The sequence below is a fragment of the Panthera tigris genome, chromosome E2, assembly GCF_018350195.1.
Source record: "Panthera tigris isolate Pti1 chromosome E2, P.tigris_Pti1_mat1.1, whole genome shotgun sequence".
In the NCBI taxonomy this organism is placed as follows: Eukaryota; Metazoa; Chordata; class Mammalia; order Carnivora; family Felidae; genus Panthera; species Panthera tigris.
This window is the reverse complement of record NC_056674.1, coordinates 51,777,668-51,798,919: the sequence shown is the minus strand read 5'-3', so window position 1 is coordinate 51,798,919 and position 21,252 is coordinate 51,777,668. Positions and strand designations below refer to the sequence as shown.

General features: G+C 47.0%; 1 protein-coding gene across 1 annotated transcript in view; it reads right to left on the bottom strand.

The window, feature by feature from the left end:
- WWOX (WW domain containing oxidoreductase) overlaps positions 1-21,252 on the bottom strand; it is a 977,998-nt gene that overhangs the window by 913,835 nt on the left and 42,911 nt on the right. Inside the window, exon 5 of the mRNA XM_042969270.1 lies at positions 14,940-15,046. Within this exon, the coding sequence (XP_042825204.1) occupies positions 14,940-15,046 (107 nt within the window). The remainder of the gene's footprint in view (positions 1-14,939; positions 15,047-21,252) is intronic.

The following is a 21,252-nucleotide window of genomic DNA, read 5'->3' as shown; positions in this document are numbered from 1 at the left end:
CTGCCTAAGTAACATTGAACAAACAGGTCCTTACCTTCTCTGGGCCTCAGTTTTCCCACCTGTCAAGGGGGCAAGTTAAATTGGCTGACCTCAGAAAGTCCATTCCAATCTTAAAACTCTAACATTTTATAACGAAACTACACCCAAATATGACCTGTGAATTCATTACTGTCTCTAAAAAGACCTTCACTAATTCACAACTGAGTTTCTCATCATGCTATTCTTGCATAAACTGGCTCACATCTTTGCTGTATCCCCTAAAAGTAATGGCTGAGAGAATCATGCAAAACCCAGGGGGTCATACATAACTAAGAACTTTATTTTTAACCTACACTTCAAAGGAATGTAGAATTATCTCTGCTCTTCTTTGAGATCTCCCCAAAGCTGTCTGTGTGGGCAGGTCTTCAAGGACGCCACAGACAGTGGCTCAAGCCTGCAATACAACTCCAGTCACCGACGTCACTGCCGAGTACCCCAGCACTGCCACCAACATTGCAGATTTTCCCAGCGCTGAAAAGAAGCTTTGAACCAGCTTTCAGACATCCATGTTTATGGTCTAGGCAAGCTGCGAACCAGCACAAACCAATACACTACTCATTTCTCAATGGCTTCCTGTGTAGATTTGCCTTGTGAAAGGGTCTGGCTCTGTCTAACACTGGGACGCACGCCTACTCCTCAAGGATCCATCACTGTCCATAAGAGGGAGATCGGAAGGTTCCAGACAGTGGGACACACAGTATGAAAGGAAGGGTCTCTGGAATAAAAACTCCACATCCTGCTCGACAACAACAGATCTGGAGTTACAGTCATATCTGCAACTGTCCAGGAATCAGGGACGCTCTTGGGCAGGAAGCTGGCCGAGCTTTTTTGAGAGTAGACGCAGGAGCGTCTTTAAAAGTGCTAACAGGAGACAACCCAGTACTACGGGGACTAAGGCCAGCGTGAGGCTCAAATGTGCCCCATCAGAAGCCAGACCTGTCCCTTGTGTATTGAGTCCAGCCAGGCCAGCCACTCAGGGGCAGCTCCACTCAGGGGTGCATTTCTGGAATACAGCGTTGCTCAGGCTTTACAGTTTCTTTCCTTGCTTATTTATGCCTGCTCTCCCAGCACAATTAGCACGAGCCCCTCCTTTGGCTCTCAAGATTTCCTGATTTGAACAATAAGTGTCTGATCACCCTATCCCTGACAGAGCGATGCAGATAAGTAAACACATTTCTCTCCCCATTTGCTCAGAGTTTCTGAAGAGTAAGGGCCATTTTCCCCCATAAACGGAAAGGTTAAAGGTTCTCAGAGCAGGAGACATTGGAAGGGACAATTATTTTTATCCTTCGGGACTTGGTGTATGGATTTAAATTTTTTTTAATGTTTATGTTTGAGAGAGAGAGAGAATGGGGGGGGGGGCAGGGGGAGGGTTAGAGAGAGAGGGAGACACAGAATCCGAAGCAGGCTCCAGGCTCTGAGATGTCAACAGTGAGCCCAACACAGGGCTTGAACTCATGAACCATGAGATCATAACCTGAGTCGAAGTCGAACGCTCAACCGACTCAGGCGCCCCGGATGACAGACTTGAAAACACTCTTGAGTGGCAGGAAATAGGCAAGCGTATTCTGTGAGCTAGAAAGGATCACAGCTGCCACTTGGACCCCACTGCCCAGGAGTAAAGCCAACGGTGCCTCTATTTCGGCCTGAGTGCTTATCTTTCTGCATCACTGTGGACGGATGGCACATGCCCACATGGATTCTTGAGTGGCTGCTAGGACCTAAAGAATAAAGCTCATTCCCCTAGGAGAACAGAACCCCAAGTCCTTAATGTCCCGGCTTCAAATGGAAGCTTCTGGACTCCTCCGCAACACTGCATCCAAACTTGGCTATTCCCCATAAGCCCCTCTGCGCATCACCTCCCTTGCACTGGACCGTGCCCCCACCATCTCGGTTGACTACAGCCTGCCCACAGCTCCTTCCTCGAGGACGCTGCTTAGAAGCACCTGAGAAAGCATTTGTCATGAGTCCTAGAAGAACTTCATTCTTACCACGCTCACTGGGTTCTGGCATGGGTTACACCTCGGAAGTCATCCCTCGCTTGTGAAACCCTTGATGGTAATGACAATATTCCAAACTGTTTTCAATCACCCACTATACGAAACTCATTGTAGACAATTTCATAAATATTTCTACCATTAAAAACACAGTCTGAAAATCTTCGTCTGGTGGGGGAACTGCGTGTGAGAACATCTGATTTCTGTAAACAAAGTTAAAACTCTGCCCCTGACCTTTCATTAACAACAACAACAAAGAAAAATCAACCAATCACTCAAATAGCCTCAGAACTGTAGAGTGTTGCTTAACTTTTTTGTGACTCAGAATCCCCTGGAGGCACTGCAAAACACTGATTGCTGGGCCCCATCTCCAGAAACTCAGATCCCTCCAGGTCTCAGGTCTCAGGGTGAGGCCCAAGAATTTGCATTTCAAACAGGTTCTCCGGTGATGCTGTAAGCTTCCGGTCAGGGAAGGGGCTTTGAGCAGGCACTGGGTAGCTTCTACAGCATGGGAACCACAAGGACTAATCAATGAATCACTACTGAGACCATTAGAGATGTGTCCTATCCTCCTCTGCCTTAAAAGCAGCACCCTCCCAGCCCCCTTTTCATTTTTGTCTTCAGATGGCTCACAATTTGATGTAGATTTTAAGCATCCTGTAATTCATCAACTAATTCTCTCCTGGCTACACATTCCAAGTAATTAAAGTTCAGTAATAACTTATTCTTTCTGCTCCAGCACCTGCATTTCAGTTGTTTATTTTCCCAGAGTCATAAATCTGAAAGGCTGTCAAAGTGCCACAATATTAGTGCAATAATCAAAGTTAATTAGTCCTTCTCAATAAACAACAACAAAGCCATTACAAAGATGCATTGAAGCTTCTCCCAGCTACCCAGTTTACAGATCACATTGTGGCTGGAACAATTAGACTCTGAGAACTGCCGGGTAAATGAGCGCAGTGTTCGGCAGTCATTTAAAAGGAGACTGTGCGCTTCATTCACACTGATTCATTAACTCCAGGGAAGGCAAAGCGGGTCTGGGCTCCGCATCTGCCGCCTGCAGAAGGATGCGGCGACAGACGGAGATCCCCCCAGCTGCCAAGCCCTGCCATGCGCATCCCAGACCCCAATAATAAAAGGAGACAGAGGTTGCAGAGCGAGGAGAGGGGCCAGCCTGACCGCCAACTTTTAGTAACAATAACTTTTGGTTTATTATTTAGAGAATTTGAGAGATGCAGGTGTTAGGCGGATTCTGATGAGAAGGCAGCCCAGGGAAACTCGGAGGGCAGGACCAGGGCCGGTGGGTAGGAGAAAGACGCTGCCTTCAATTTAAGAGAGACCTTTGTCATTCGGAGGTGCTGCCTGGCAGGGAGGAGCTTCCCCGTCAAGCAGGAGAGCAGGAGCCAAGGCCTGGAGATCTCTTCTCAGGGATGTTGTGTGAGTGGTGTGCACATGGGAAAGAGGTCAAACAAGGTGACCTGGACAGCTGACGAAACCCTAAGAACTTAAGGTTCCTTGCATTTGGAAGCAATCGCTGGGCGAGTGCTCATGTCTTGCACTGAACTCACTGTCCTGTTCCTCTCCAGAGATCCTTCTCCCCTTGAGGCATGACCCCCATGCGCGTTACCCACCGCTATGTAACACGTATCCCCAAAGCGTGGTGGCTTCAACAGGTAAGAATTCATTACCGCACCAAGTTTCTATGGGGTCAGGAATCTTGAGTGGTTCTGAGTCAAGGTGTTTCGTGAGGTTGCCGTCAATCTGTCGGCCAAAGTCACCTGCAGGCTTGAGGAGGCTGGAGGGGTCCAAGGGGGCTCACTCTCGAGGCTCCTGGCCAAAGGCCTCAGTTCCTTGTCACGTGGGGCTCTCCACAGGGATACCTGAGCATCTTCACAACACAGCAGCTGGCTTCCCCCAGAGGGAGTGATCCAAGACAGCAGGCAAGGAGGAAGCCGCACACCTTTTACGACCCTTCCTGGGAGTCCTACTCCATCATTTCTGCCACATGCTATTCATTAAGGGTATCACTAAGTATAGCCTGCGTTCAAGGGGAGGACAATTGGGTTCCACCTCCTAAGAAGAGTATCAAAGAACCTGTGGGCAGATTTTAAAAACACCACGAATACCTCTGAGGCCTCCTTCTAGTCATGTCTGCATCCCCTAGTTGATTCAGTGGAGGGACTAGTTCCACAGGAGTCCCCTAGGAGCACCAAGTGGATTTTTCTCCACTCTTCTCCCTCAGCAACCCCAGCCTCTGAAAAAGGCCGGCCAACTCCACACCATCAGCACCGGGGACAAGGACGGTCACCTCTCTGCTCCCTGGGAGGGAAGGAAGCGCCTGCTCCTTACCTTAGCTATTAAAGGACACACTGATGGGAAGATGAAGGCAGGTTTGGCTGTGTCCTCGTACTCTGATCATTTATTAAAAAAAAAAAAAAAAAAAGGGGGGGGGGTAGAAAGGAAATACATTTTCCAACAAGATTTCTGGGACTATTTGTCTAATTTAGGGAAATGCTGAGCAAATCAGCCTGTCCAGCAGGTACCGTTTCCTGAGTTTTTACTAGGAGCCACATTCTGTACAAGAGAGGATATGTCTTCTGACACCCAATTTCCAACACGGAGCAGGGGAAGGGGTCCCCACACCAACCAACAATTCCCCTATAGCAGCAGGGTGTCCAAGAATTCGCCTCAGTTCTGACACCATCTACCTGGAGATCTCATCAGATCCTACAGGTTATGGGTTCAGTGGGACAAGACTGGCTCCGGCCCAGGCGGTCACCTATGCTTCTGACCAACAGGCTACAGACTGGCAGTTCCCACAACCCTCTCCTTAGACTTGAGACTCCAGTCACCAAGTCTAGCTGTTACCTGTACTTCAGACAGACCAGCTATAATCAGAGGTTCCCAAACCCCCACTCTGGGCTTGACTGATTTGCTACAGTGAGTGGCTCATGGAACTCAGAACATTTTACTCACTAGACCACCGGTTTCTTATTAAATGATATAACTCAGGGCAGTCCGATGGAAAAGACAGACAGGGCAAGATATGTGAGAAAGGGCACAAGCTTCCTTGCCCTCTCCAGGCGCACCACTCTCCAGGATCTCTGTGTGTTAACCAACCCAGAAGCTTTCTGAACCCTCTCCTTTTTGGGTTTTTATGGAGGCCTCATTACAATCAGGCATGACTGATTAAGTCACTGCTCACTGAGGACTGAACTTGGTCTCCAGCCCCTCTCCCCATCCCAGGGGTCCAGGGGTGGGACTCGAAGTTCCAACCTCTCATCACACAGCTGGCTTCACTGGAAACAGGCCCCCATCTTTGGGTGGGGCCCAAAACTCACCTCCTTAACAAAAGACATCTCTATATAGGGCTCTCCTCACTTGGGAAGGCCCAAGGCTCTTAGGAGCTCCTCCAGAAACAGGCAGGAAGACCAAATACATGTTTCTTGCCATACATCATAAGATCACAATATGTGTTACTTCACTTCATCCTTACCATGACCAAGAGCTATCAAGGACGTAACCAAATTTGCCCAGGGATACCCAGTGAGCATGTGCTCGAAACTGGATACACTCCCTAGCCTGTGTAGACTCCAAAGGTAGGGTTCCCTCTACTCCACTGGGCTGCCTCCCTATCAATTAAATATTAGTCTATTTTAAATACACAGTTAAAGTAAACCCTGATTTATTACAGTGTGTGCTGCTCCATTCAGAGACTGGCTGCCTTGTCTATACTGTATCTCCATATTTGTCCTTGCGTAGGAGGTTTTATTCTTTCTCATCTCTGTTTAATCTAACACCTGCAATGTCTGAGACTCTCTGTAAATGGCCCATAATAAATATGAAAAACAGTCTCAAGCATATTTTTTTCCTCTTAAATAATGAACAGAGTCTAAATGCCTAGTGGCCAGAAGGAGGCCTTTGAACCAGTGGCTGAACACCATCTCAAGATGAAATCTGTCTCTTCAAACTATGTCAAAATTGCTTAATAAGAACTCAGGGGACCCCATATTAATGAAAGGATACATCTGCTTTGGGTTTCACATGATTGGGAGTGATGGTTTGGATCTAGCCATTTATGCTCGACTTTCACTCTTTAAAACTCCACGGTTAATCACAGCCCTCGTTATACAAAGGTTACAATGGATATAAAGTTTGAAAGATTCAGTTCAAGACTGAGAGCAGTGACCAGGGGAAAAAAAGAACGCAAAACAAAGACACACAGACAGCAATCAAAGAACAATGAATGACACCCAAGACGATGTCAATGCAAAATTTTCGGAATGAGAAATGAAACAAAAAACTTGGAGGATAGGACCAAGCCCAAGTTTGGAGCATTGTGGACATACAGACAACTCGGAATATTTTAGCAAACAATTATGTCGATGAGGGAGAGGCATAATTTATTGCCTGACACAGAATCTTTCCTGAGCCCGTGACAAGAAAAGTCAAAGACGCAACTCCAATAGAAGAGTAAATCCCCTGTATGCCACTTGAAGTTAAGTCTGGGAAGGAGACAGAAGGAATGAGCTTCCTTTGGGGACGTGAGGTACACCAGCTCCGTCAGATTACCACAAGGCACCCAGAAGTTCTCTTTCCTGGGGTATCAGTACCCTTATTATCATGAACAGAAAAATGCTCACACAGAAACGCCCAAACCTCTATGAATACAATCTTTGGCTAAGTCTTTACAGAGGCCAGTCTTTTGATATAACACACACCAGGAACTTGGGATTAGGTGGCAAGATGGCTTTGGAGTCAGGCAAATATGGTTTCATACCCAGGTTCCACCCTGTAGCTCCCAGCTGGGTGAGCTCAGGCAGGCCTTTTCACTCCCTCTAGCCTCCAATGCCAAATCTGCAAAGTGGGTTTAACACATAACATGGATATTTCATTGCTAAATGTTAAGCATCATGCCTTGTAGAGAAATACATATGAATACCTAACCCCATCTGCAGGGGATGATCACACCATGACATTTGGAAAATGGAAGTGTCCTAAGGGAGAACTCTAGAACTTTATCTTCACCTGTGTGTGCGCACGCGCTTATTGATTTAAGCAAGTGGTTTATATGGTTCTTGCTGGTTCGCAGACTTGTGTATACCATACTTTATTTATTGAAAATCCAATACTAACACATAAAAACAATTTTTTAAAGCTAAGAAATGAGGAACCAATCCAGCAGCTGATTTAAGATGAATTTTTCCCAATAATCCACAACTGTTAATAATATTAATAGTTTTTATATTTTTGGTTTAGCTAAAGATCATTCAAAACGACGGGGATGAGCCCTACTGTGATGTGTTGAATGACAACCATCTTTCCCGAGCCAAGTCACCAGCTCAGACGGGCATGGAGCTTGTAAATTACCCACCCCAAAGGCTGCTCGCTCCCCCGCCACATAAAAGAAGGCATCCCACCACACCTAAGGCCTTTGATCTGGAAAGTCAAGTTAAAGGATGTCAGCTTTTATTACCAAAGGGCAAATTCCAACAAATGCCACAGCTCCACCAGATCATAAAGGACATTTGAGGAAGCCTAACAGTAGCTCAATTCCTCCAGGGCTCTTAAGAGGGCATGCAATTCAGCACTAGGCATCCCACCCCATCGCTCTCGGTATCATGTCATGAAAACATAGGGGGCTGGTGTCTCCGAAAAGCACAGCAAAGTCAAGTGTCGAACCCATGTGCCTAATACATTGGTTGGCATCAAGTCCTCTGTATCTGAAAACACAACTAAAATCATGATTTCTGATGCTTATCAATGAGGCTGCACCATGACATAATACCGGCAGCTTTCCACATGCCTGCCCTCCAACGAGATAAATAGCCCCCGTATCAAATCTATTGAAAACTGGAATAATGATGACACTTCAGTCTCGCCAGCATCAGACTGTGTGGTTACAACCAACCAGGCATGCGCTCTCCCTGACACATGCATATCCCATTACCTCTGACTAATAAATCTTTTCTTTTTACCCCTCATCTCCCTGCTTTCTCAATAACCATTTTGGTATAAGCCATCGCTCGCTGTTCCTGATGACTGATCCCTTAATCATCTTTCCTAAATATATGCAAAGTGTATTTCTTTGTAAATACAAAAGAAAAAGCAATCTCATAAATAATTAAGATGGCTTTTCAAATGACAGTTGAGTGCTAATATGAGCTTCACTGGAAAATACTAATCAACAAACTAAATACACATCTAATAAAATGTAGGAGTCCAGACACAGGAAGACCGAGAAAGAATTCATTGCAACCCCATTTGAATCATGCTGATAAACATCCTCCCTAAAGCAACTCTTAAAGCCACTTGGAGAGGTTAAGAAGAGTAAGCATCACTCGTACCTTCATGTATAAATAAGAAATTATTATTATAGTTATTAATAGCAGCAGATAAAATTTAATTGAATACTCAATCTACCCTCAGCAATGCGTTAAAGACTATACATGCATACGGTCAATGCATTTAATAGAGCCGCTTATGTCTCCTGGCATAAATACTGTTGTCTGAATTATTGTATTGTTATAGATGAAGAAACCGTAGTTGAAGAACTTAAGGAATTCACTAAAGGTCATAGGGTGTATGTGCTTCTATGCTTCGCCATTAGAACACAGCATATTTTACAGCAGTGGTCATCAGCTGGAGATGACGTTCCCCACCAAGGGACATCTGCCCAGGAGGCACCCTGAGACCCACCCAGCCTGCCTTCTCTAGACCTCTCGGGAATCTTGGCTAACACACCCAGGAGAAAATGAGAGCAGCTGAGCTGGATCCCGGCTGCCTTCTCCTGGCCGAGAGCACACCGTCCTAACCATTCCCAGGAAGACCTGAGGTTTAAGCCAAATGAAAACACAAGTCAGAAAAGCATGGACTTGAAGTCTTCCTTGGGGACCAGAGCTTCTCACCAAACTAAACATGGCTGAGTCACTCCTCCCTTAGGACAGGGGAACAGGTCCAAGCCACAGTCTGAGGATTCGCAAGTGGGTCGCATAAGGATGCCAGCGGAGGACCGTCAGCCCCTCTTCCCGGACCAGGCTACTTCTGGCCAACTCCTCGGTTATCTCAGTCTCCAGTAGACGTTAGAACTTCAGCACATTCACTGGGCCCCACATTTCGCCAATGGGCAGCCCCCATATGTGAACTCTCTTACATAATAAGCAGATAAGCTAAGGGCCTGGCATTCACGAGGCGGGCTTGCTTCCCCCACCCTTTCAATCCCCCTAGCAGCCCCAGCCACGGCCCCACCGCTCTTCCTCCTGCACACAACTGATGTGTGTGTAGACAGGAGGGGGACCTCAGTCCCAGCTGCTTCGGTGCTATTCAATCTCCTTCTTCCCCAGAACCAAAAGCCTCAGTTCCCAAGTTATAAGAATCTAAAAATTCAGGAATGGTAATAAGGTGAGAGAGGAGGAAGGAAGTAGAAGACCCCCGTAGGCCTTTCAAGAGCTCTACCCTGGGTTGCCGGAGTCTGGTTGCAGTTGTTTCTAAAGTACATTTTGATACCTCATCAACTATTGCTCATTGCATACAATCCCCCTTGGAGGTCCTCGGATCTCAGGGTGGAGAATGGGACAGGCCACATCTCCACACACAGAGCAACAAACCATCCTTGGAGAAGTACTTACTGAGTAAAGGAAATCCTAAACCACACAGCAGAGCGGGGATTCAGACACACCTATCATGTCCCAAATGTAGAGAACTTGCATGGAATCCTACCATAGAGACAGTGCTGCTAACTAAAAGAGAATCCACGCCATCCTGAAAACAGGAGAGTAAACTACCTAATCAGCCAGCCCATTCCGTGGGCTCCTTGGAATACCCAGGAAAAAAAAAAAAAACAGGTGCTTGTCTTAGAGGGGACACTAGTCTGTAATCCACTTAAGGATGTGAATGGGGTAGATCACATCCTCATACGGAGGGCAACTTAACAACATAGGCATGAACCCCAGATCCAGAGATAATTCACTGAAATATGACTGGGGACTGATGGGCCTCCCTACCCTCCCTCCTTTTTAAATTATGCTGAATGGATTGGCCTTTTAAGAGGGTAGTTTACTTCTATATTGTCCATGTTATCCGATTTTAATTGTTTTCAATTCGTATTACTAACTTTCGAGCATCCCAAACATCTCAGCAGGAGGGCGTTTTCCCGTGAATTAATTATTAGCAGTCTTTTTTTTTTTTTTTTTTTTTAATTTTTTTTTTTTCAACGTTTTTTATTTATTTTTGGGACAGAGAGAGACAGAGCATGAACGGGGGAGGGGCAGAGAGAGAGGGAGACACAGAATCGGAAACAGGCTCCAGGCTCCGAGCCATCAGCCCAGAGCCTGACGCGGGGCTCGAACTCACGGACCGCGAGATCGTGACCTGGCTGAAGTCGGACGCTCAACCGACTGCGCCACCCAGGCGCCCCAATTATTAGCAGTCTTAATTGCGTATAGGCTCTTAATAGAATTCCATATGGAATGTGTTTTCATTTAAGTTATGTTTTACTAAATAGCTAGATCCCCCCCCCAAAAGTGTTTTTGAGAACTCTATAAAGGATGTCTTGAATGAAAAGGGATTGCTGAGGACAGTAAGATACCTAAGTATTGCTTCCTCTGAGACACAGGGTTAATCCTGAAATTAATCCCTCAACCAGCATCTAGCAATTCTGAAAGCAAAGCCTGAAAGGTAATGAACATGCATGAAGCCAATATTGGGAGAAAAGCCACGCCGTGAGGTGGACGAACTTTGGGACTGGAGGCCGAGTGTGCCAACAGTGCCAGGAGCCTGCCTCTGTGCTCGTCAGCCACGTGACTCTGGGAGGACCCCTTCACCCCTGAGCCCTCCACCGCCTCTTCTAGAAAATGGAGAAGACCAGGCTTTTGTATCTCCTGAACAGGGATATGAAGTGCCTTGCCCAGGACCCAGCACATGACAGGGACTCAATAAAGAGCGGCTGTCAGGTGCCCCACGGTGAGCAGGAGAATAATGTTCCGCTGGCTTGGAGGCAGACACGCGTGTTCTGGAACACAGCAGTTCTAGAATGTGCCGTGAAGGCAGGAATAGAAAGACCAGGCAGGGAAGAACAAGTTGGGGAAGGAGGCGTGAACTCCACCTTCAGAGCCAAGCTGAGAAGGCCCGCGGAGCCCTGGCACATGCGAGCCAGCGCTGAGCCAAACGGCCCACAGACTTCTGAGCGAGCTTTTGCTGCAACAAAAAACTTTGGATCGTTTCGAGAACCTCCCGTGAGGCACCAATATGCTACAGTACCTTCCCGGCTCTGCTACTGATAGGATTCATCGCGGATAAAGTATGAACACGCTCAAGCTGGCTAGCAGCTGGAAAAACTGGAGTCAATCAAATTGACCTTGAGAAACGCAAGGAGGTGGCATTTAAGGATGTGCCAGGTTAAATCCCAGCGCAGAGATGAGGTAAGGCAGGGCCTGAAGGAAACCAAACCAGCATGTACGGAGGGTGGGGTAGTGAGGGGAGCTCCAGGTGGATCTCGAAGGCAGGCACCATGGTAATAACGCAATGACAGAAAATGGCCTTTGGTGCTAAATCTGAGCTCCCATAATCATCATCTAAGGGGAAATGAGGAAAGAGTGTAACGATATTCGCAGGGAATAAGCCAACAGATGAGACAGGACACAGAGATCAGTGTACAACCTACAAAATCTGATTTAAATGTTTGAACCGCCATGTGAGTAAGATTTGTTTTGTTCCCATTTCCTTTACTCACATGCCTGACAGTGAATACTTTTGGGTAACTCTTCCTCTGGGAGCACTGTTTGCCCGTGGACATCAAGTTACTAACATCGTAGCATGAAAGTGTACAAGGATACGTTCTGTCCTCTGAAACCTACGCCCAAAACCCAATTTTGGCTTAAAATGCAAGAAAGAGAAACAAAATGGTGGGTCTTTAAGCTCATACCATTCAACCTTCTTTGTCAGAAGGAGAGAGGAGGAAACCGAGGCACTAAATGGATTAAGAGGCTTGCGAAGGCCCCACTTAACTAAGGCTAAATAGGGCAGATCCAGGGTTTTCTGCCTCTCTCCATAAAACAATGGTTATAATGAGTTAAATACAAAATGTATCTGTTCTCACATATGAGGAATAAAGATAATCTTTGAAATGCATAAACATTTGTGTTTTAGCATTACCTTCTAAGACAAGTTTACGTATTAGTAACATCGTACAATATGGTTCTTGCAGTATTACGAGGGCCACTGAATTTAGTTTTTTGCTAGTTTAGGAATAACATCAAATGGGCAAAACTGTGCAAGTTTGACACTGCCTGTTGCTAAATACTCTTCCAGCAGCGAGACAAACTGGTATCATACCACCCAATGCCAGCTGAGAAGCTGCTACCAAAATTTTAAGTACAAATGCCCTTTGAATCAATGAGTCCGCCGCTAAGATTCTGCCCTATGTAACGTTCTGGATGGAACACTGGATGAAAACGCAAGCGACTGAACTTTAAGACAGTGTCACTTAGCACAGCGAAACAAGGCAAACAACACAAGGTCCAAGAAAAGGGAAAGTGCTCAGTTAAATTACAGTATAAGCACACGAAGGAGATTACACAACAGTTCAAAACATGAGGTGGATCTATATGCACTGATAAGGAAAGATCTTACGGGATTCACTGAAATACTCCAAGTACACAACAGTACGTGTATGTTTACTAGTATATACAAACTTTTGTGAAAGAATATACAAGAAATGGTTCATAGTATTTACCTTCCAAGAGAAGGCCTGGGAGGGACTTTGACTTTTTATTTCATACCTTGCCGGTCCTGTACGAACATTCAGACCATATGCACATGTTACCATTTTTTGCCTTCTACATCTCTAAAAGTGATTACTACATCACCTAATATAGGTTATTACTTAACTTTAGACTCACAGAGATGGTAAGACCCTCAGAAAAAAAAAAATGGGCCCTGTTATTTCTGTCTTAATTTAACTCAAATGAATCCACAGAACTCAAGACAAGGGTTCATTTGAAATATACTGAATTTCAGGGGCGCCTGGGTGGCTCAGTCGGTTAAGCCTCCAACTTCAGCTCAAGTCATCATCTTGCGGTTTGTGGGTTCAAGCCCCACGTCGGGCTCTGTGCAGACAGCTCGGAGCCTAGAGCCTGGAGCCTGTTTCGGATTCTGTGTCTCCCCCTCTCTCTGCCCCTCTCCTGCTCGTGCTCTCAAAAATAAACATTAAAAAAATTTTTAAATACATAAAAAGAGATTTACTGAATTGGAAATATTTCATTTGAAGTATACTGAAAAGGCAGAAATTAATCTTCCTTTTCTTTTTTTTTTTAAAGTTTATTTATTTACTTTCGAGAGAGCATGAACGGGGGAGAGGCAGAGATAGAGACAGACAGAGAATCCCAAGCAGACTCCACAAACCCAAAACATCAGACGTTCTCCTACAGGCACCATGGTGTGTTTCTTCGGACGGCAAGAAGTCTTCCACAGCACCCAGGAAAGGAAGACGGCCTCGGCAAGGGCTGTCCGACCGCCCTCCCGCTCTGCTCCCAGCCACTCGAGGGTCTCCTCTTCCCAGGGCCCCCACACAGTCCATGCCCTCTGCCCAGTCTGACCTTCTCTGTCCGTCCCCCCCCACCCCCCCGGGTCTTTCCTGAGATGTCAGCTCAGTCACTTCCTTCTCGGGGTCTCTGAATGTCCCCGCGTCCAGGCGTTAGTCACCATTTCCAAGAACGACGTACGCTTCCTAGGACCTAGTACTGCCGTGTCAAGTTTTCACTTTTGTTTACGTGTCTTTGGTTAAATCACACTTCCACCCTGGGCTGAAAGTTCTACAAAGACAGGGTTTCCTTAACAGAAGACCGCAGTACCTATGACGAGGTCCACATCATAAATACACGAATACGAGACGAGCGAACGAACGAACACGGTCTACACTTCACACTGAAGCCCAGCGATCCTGTTACACAAGTGACCAACCTGGGCCACTCTCTGGCTCAGACCCGCTCGTGTCTTCTTCCTCGCTGACTCTGAGGTCCCAGTGACGCCCCGCAGCACCTCTGTCCCCCTCCTCCCCTGCCATTTGCCTCCAGCCACACCAGCCTCCCTGCTGACCCTGAATCCTCCAGGCACGCTCCCATGCCTGGGCCTTTGCACATGCCGCTCCCGCTGCTTAGAAAACACACCCCCCGGCGCTGACGCAGCCTGCTGCCTTACTTCATCCGAGGGTCACACGTCACAGCCTCAGAGGGTTCTCTGCGAACTGCCCAACCTCACGTAGTCCACACTACACCTGTTCGTCCCTTGCCCTGCTTTACCGGGCTTCACAGTGTTTATGACAACTCGGCAGTGTGTTCGGTATTAAACGTAATGACCCCTAACAGTCTGTTTCTCCTACAGAAGGCAAGCCCAGGGGAGGACAGGGACTCTGTTCTGTTTGATATGCTGATTCCTTAGCCTCAAGAGTACTGCAGGCCTTCGGTAAATGTTTGTGCACAACACCCACATCCACACAGAGAGAGAAGAGCAAAAAGTGAAAAACAGAGATAAGGTTAAAGCCCACTGCCCCCGCCCCCACCGCCTTCTAATCTTACAAACCGTAAGCATAACAAACTCTTAGCTGCATACACGGCGTTAACCACATTTTATTTTTCTTAATAAATGAGCTGAATGAGTAAACATTCTCAAACCTCTGACTAATAAAGATGACATTGACAATGAACCATAAACAAACGTGTGGATAATAACAGGCTCGCTTGCCCTTTCATTCATAAAATAAACAAAGAGAATATGACTTTAAAAATAAAGAAAAACGTTATTCCAAGAGCAATAAACTTTATGCACTGTACTAAAATCTCCATGTGTTTATCCGGCGTGTCTATCTGACAATTAAAAAAAAAAAAAAAAAGTCAAGTGCTTGCTTACCCATTCTCCTAAAATGCGTGACACAGCTTCATTGGCCCTTGTCATATTCCTACAGGCGAGGATCACGTGTGCACCATGGAGGGCAAAAGACTTGGCAGTTTCAAACCCTATGGTTTAAAGGAAAGTCAACATTAGAAAACACAAATGCAAAACATTGACTCAGCTGAACGGCCTTTACTGAGCACCACACACATTACCCAAATGGCTCTCAGCCAGAGGCCATCTGTCCCCTGGAAGACAGTTGCAAACACTGAGAGACATTTTCAGTGGTCACGACTGGGGATAAGGTGCTCTTGGCAACTCGTGGGTAAAGGCCAGAAGTGCTACAAAATACCCTACAAAGCACAGGACGGTCCCCATGACGGGAAATCATCTGGCCCAAAGTGTCAGCATGGTTGAGGTTGAGCCCCATCCCCAAGATGAAGGCCAAGCCATAGGAAGAGATCACAGCACAGTCTGCCATTTAATGACCATCTGAGAATGAGCAGATCCTGTGCTCAACACAAAGAATAAGGAATAAAGACTCAGACATGGTCACTGTCTTTGAAGAGTTCATGGTTTCTCTGCCGCTCCCCAAGGTTCGCTCCCTCTCTCTCAAAAATAAATTAATATTCAAAAAAATTTTTTCAAGTGACCACACCAAATGTTGGCAAAGACGTAGAACAACCAGGAGCCTGCACAGCACACACTGCTCTAAGGGCGAAATGGAGTGTCTTGTGAGCTGTGAGAAACACCACACGGCAAACCCCGCAACAGCGAATGAACCAATCCTACTGGAGGGGGCAGGAACTTAATTCAGCCAACGCCATGTCAAACGGCCACCGACTGCTGTTTCCAAGATACTGTGAAGACGTGTGAGAGATCTGTGTACCAGTGCCTCGCTGAGATGGCCGTGTGAAAGAGTCTAGCAAAATGCATCCATTCGTATCTCCCATAGATAGAATCTTCACGGAGGCCAGGCTATTTATATAAACTAGCTCTCAAGGGAAGCCAGCACAGCATAGTGGAAAACTCAAACTCAGGAGTTCGACACACTTACGTTGACCGCAGCTCTAGCTATTTATAAGCTGTGGGCTATGCCTTTAACCTATCAGAAACCCAGCTATCTCTCCTTAAAATGAGGAGTAGTCAACTTACACTAAGAGCCTAACATAAAAATAGTAGGTAGAAAATAAATGTGAATTCCCAGTTCTTTCCAAAATCCTCAGGTCCTGTGTCTCCTCTCTGACTTGCAGGACCTATCAAATATAACACAGTCATTACGACTGAAAACTTAACACTCTCTCCCAGATCTGCTCCCAACAGCAAACCCAGGAGCTGACTGGCTTTAACATCAACCAGAATTTAAAGAAATTCGCTACAAGACCCACCATTCCATTTGTCTGAATACTGGCTCCAGAGCACACGTGAACTTGACTGTAGAAACAACATGAGCTATTTTTCAGGTTATGCCAAGTTCTGTATCCCAAGATATTCACTTAACGTTATCTAAGGAGAACCTCCTGTGTTTGAACCTGATGTTAACATACTGCCCAAAGGATTTCAAATCTGAAACATTTAACATCTAAATCTGCTTTCACCCGCTCTGGCGTATGTGGTGAAAGCTGCTTGAAACCTTATCTTCAAGCCATGAGGCCAGAAGACAACAATCTGGAATTTACCAATTTTGATCCGTGATGCCAACTTCACCACTTACCACCAGTGGCAAAGGATACCTAACGTCATGGGCGAAAGAGAAAGAAGTAAAGGACCAGGTTTTATAGCCCAGCTGTTCCGAGACGGGACGGGGGCGGGCCTAGGACAAAATCTTGCTAACCGATGTGCTACATCAATCGCACTAATGAAACACTGACAGCCATATGGAGGGAACATGAAGTGGCCAAAAATGACTTCACTTGCACTCCTAGGACTTTACACACCCAGAAGAGCTTGTTGAAAATGGCAGACTCTGTGTCCCCGTGAAACGTCCAGGTCAGAGCAATTACCAGAAGTATTTTTTTCACATTTTCAGCAGAGGGCATAGGAAGAAAAAAATGATGCGGAGGAAGAATGGGGGACGCGACACTCAGCCATTGGTTAGCAACCGTAGTTTTAAAGGACTGAGAGAGCACTGATACGATGCAGGGCCAGGCCCACCCCGGGGCTTTATTCATCCATTCACCAGGTTAACTGTACACTCTGTAGAATCTGTGCCTTTCTGATCTCTGTATCCTATAGGACTAACACCCAGTAGGATTCAATAAATATCTGCCAGAGGAACGAATGGTTCTTACAGGTGACTAATAGGCTACAACTCTGGACTATTTCAAAGCAATCCAAGTTGTTTCAAACAACACTGACGGCTCTCTAACTTCCTTTTTAACGATGAATAAAATATTAAGATCCTGCAAAACAGGGCTCACCGAGGTTTTGAATGACACTACCTGGCAATCTGTAGGGGAAACGGCATGTGCGTGTTCTATCCGAATTTATTTTTCCAAACAAGTCTCTTAAACCATACTGCTAGCTCACTTGACAAAATGACCTACAGCAAAGGAGTTTTTAGTACCAAGAGGAACAGGGACCACAGATCTGCACCCTCTCTGCTTTATGGAATCCCTGGCTGTGGTTACCATGCAGCCATATACTCCTGTGTCGTGGAGAATTACCCTCTGGCTCTTACATCTTCCTTTCTCTGAGCAACGCGTCACATGCTGCCGGTCACCTTTTAAAAGCTGCAAGACACAGCTCCATTTTCTTATCCTTTACAATTGCCTTTGGAGCCCCAACCAAAGCATGGAGATTTCAAAAGATGAAGGTTTAACAGGAAGGACAGTAACACTAACACTCCTACAGTAAACCAGCTCTCTAGAGTGTGGAGTTCTATAAAAAAAAAAAAGAGGAGGAGGAGGGAAGAGGAGGGAGGAGGGAGGAGGGAGGAGGGAGGAGGGAGGAGGGAGGAGGGAGGAGGGAGGAGGAAGAAGAAAGAGGAGGAGGAGGAGGGGGGAGGAGGGGGGAGGAGGGGGGAGGAGGAGGGAGGAGGGGGAGGAGGGTAGAGGGGGGTGGAGGGGGTGGAGGGGGGTGGAGGGGGGTGGAGGGGGGTGGAGGGGGGTGGAGGGGGGTGGAGGGGGGTGGAGGGGGGTGGAGGGGGGTGGAGGGGGGTGGAGGCGGGTGGAGGGAGGTGGAGGGGGGTGGAGGGAGGTGGAGGGGGGTGGAGGGAGGTGGAGGGAGGTGGAGGGAGGTGGAGGGGGGTGGAGGGGGGTGGAGGGGGGTGGAGGGGGGTGGAGGGGGGTGGAGGGGGGTGGAGGGGGGTGGAGGGGGGTGGAGGGGGGTGGAGGGGGGTGGAGGGGGGTGGAGGGGGGTGGAGGGGGGTGGAGGGGGGTGGAGGGGGGTGGAGGGGGGTGGAGGGGGGTGGAGGGGGGTGGAGGGGGGTGGAGGGGGGTGGAGGCGGGTGGAGGGAGGTGGAGGGAGGTGGAGGGAGGTGGAGGGGGGTGGAGGGGGGTGGAGGGGGGTGGAGGGGGGTGGAGGGGGGTGGAGGGAGGTGGAGGGAGGTGGAGGGAGGTGGAGGGAGGTGGAGGGAGGTGGAGGGAGGTGGAGGGAGGTGGAGGGAGGTGGAGGGAGGTGGAGGGAGGTGGAGGGAGGAGGAGAAAAACAAGAGGGAAAGGAAGAAAAAGGAAAGAAAAAAAAAAGTTTAATAATGCTACCTACTGCTAGAGTCCCACCAAAGCTCATAAGAATAGCATCCCTCATGCTCCTAACACCGCGGCTGATGACCAGTTTAATTAGCTAAATGTAGTTGTGCTGAGCCAATCGTGCTCAGTGCCAAAGTTTATGCAAAATAATGAAGGCAATGGTTTACTAAATTTAATAACCTGATTCATCTTATAAAAAATTAACTTTATGACAATGTTTAAATTGAACCGGCTTAACTGCACGGAGGTGGCAAGTGCGTTCAGAAGAATATTTAAAGCTAATAATATAAAAAAAAAAAAAAAAACAGAGAAGACATTTTAAAACACTGGGCACCATCCGCTTTCTAGCACTTGTTACGTCTGATCCAATCGGGAAGAATAAGTGGCCATGAAGGTTATTATCTTGCTGTCGGGTTTAAAGATTTGCAAATAAACATTAAAATACCATAAAAAGGAAAACACTCCCCCCAAAATGTTACATACCTGCTTTCTCACACTAGATTTCATTCTCTAGAGTGGAGGCTACAAACTGCTCATCAAAGGATCAATCAAACCCACCGCCTGTTCTGTTTGGGCTCAAACAGTTTCCCCCGCTCCCCCTCTTCCTCTCCTCTCCTTTCTTTTTTCCCCTGTTCTACTTCCCACTTTCTCTTCCTCCCTTCCTTCCTAATATGAATTAGTCACCAGGATCAAAGAAAAAAAAAAAAAAAAAACACCGAAGAGATTATGTATCTAAGGGAAGATGTCCACCTTCTCTGAAAAAGATTAGGACAGAACCACACGAGGCCCCTAATCCCACTGCTGCCACAGGCTAGAGACGGGGTCTGTGCCCTCCTGTTGGCCATGGTCACCACCCACGCTGCTGACTTTACCTGCCAGACCCTTGCAGGCATTCGATGCTCGTGCGCACACGATACAGGTAAGATTCATACTAGACACAGTGCTCAAGCGTGGCCACAAAACTGCCTCGATCAGAATTTTCACATCCGAATTGTCGCATCTCAAAGAATCCTTCACACTGACCGGCTCAAGACTTTATTGGAACCCCGTCAGGTCCCACTCTGTCAAGCATGAGAAGATCAGGATGCCAGCGACACCCCGCAAGACCAGGAGGCAGCACTCGCTTTGCACTGGGAAACGCAGGGGAATGACTCGGGGACCTCCAAGAATCAGGATCCGGGCTGTGCATTTCGTGACCTGCCTTCTTTGCGTTTCCCAAATGTCACTGAGTGGGAGCAGAAACTCTGGGCGAGAACCATGCTGGGACCAGAGGATGTAAAAATGAACCAGTCGAGCCAAGAAAGGCCAAGACAAGATCATGGACTGGAGATGGGGCCCGCATGAATGAGGAAGAGGGAACACGACAGAGGAAACCCTGTCTGGCAAGCAGAAACTGTGGGGTCCTGGCAGCTGGCAGGGAGCTGTGGAAGAATTTGGGCAGAGAGCAGCACTAGGAAGAATAATAATTAGTATCAGTATTATAACTAGATAATTACATGTTATATAGTGATACACATTATATAGCTAAAATACTAATTATCATTATTATTATTTTATTATTTTATTCACTTAAGATCCCTCCGGTGGTCATACAGAAGGTGGGTAAGCTGAAGACACTGAAGCCTTGTGAACAGCCAGGAAGGGATAAGGTATCCTCGTAGGCTGAACAGCTAAGGGAAAAATGAGAAAATAATCTGGGAGGTAAACATCGCACCAAAGTCTGATGACTGCCTGAGTCTAGGTCTGAGGGAGAACCCCATGTCTCCACAGATGCCAGCCCGGCCCCAGAAGAGGTTATCCACTGGTTTACGCAGGCAGTGAATATGGAGGAGGAGGGGTGGGTTTGTGTGTGGCGGTGGAGGGGGCGGGTGGAGCAGGTGACCATCCCCGGTCCAACTCACTGGGAGGACAGATAAGTGGGGACAGAGTCATGGATTCCTCAGGCACAATGGACATCAAGGTGGGAACCCAGTCCTCACAAATATGGACAAAGACCCTAGTTGCTAAGAACAAGGTCAGTTCTTTCCCTAGCACTCAAAGTCTCCTTCTGGTTTGGGTTTTTTTAATTTTCTCCATACTGTGGATTTACTTGGGCAGTGTCCCCATTTACTGTAAATTATGGTTTTAATTATCATTTTTATTAAGATGCCCAAAGGAGTTGGGGCTTACAGCACCCGTAATTTCTAATGGGTTGTTATTATTAATTTATAATTGAGAAACACTGGAGACAAATGATACTTGCAAATGCACACAATTAAAAGGCCACGAAGAAGGTGATCCCCGCCCCCCAACATACCACTACAGCAATCTTTAGGAACGAACGGATCAACAAGTTGCAGAACCTTCCAGCACCCGCCAACTCCCCCACCCTGGAGCTCTACCAACACGTACAGAACAAGGTGAACCTGAGGTCTTTCATCCTGAGTTAGCTTTGCGGAAAATTCAAACCTGGGGACAACTTTTGTGTTAATTCACCACTGCGTTCAGCTTCGCCAATATCCTCCCTGTAAGTACAAGGACCGAACTTCCCGAAGTGATCTGATTCATGTAAATGAAATTACGGTGACTCCACGTTGACCACGACGCTGAAATCAGACGCTCTGAGGGCACTTCAAATGAAGGTCCAGGAGACATATTCACCG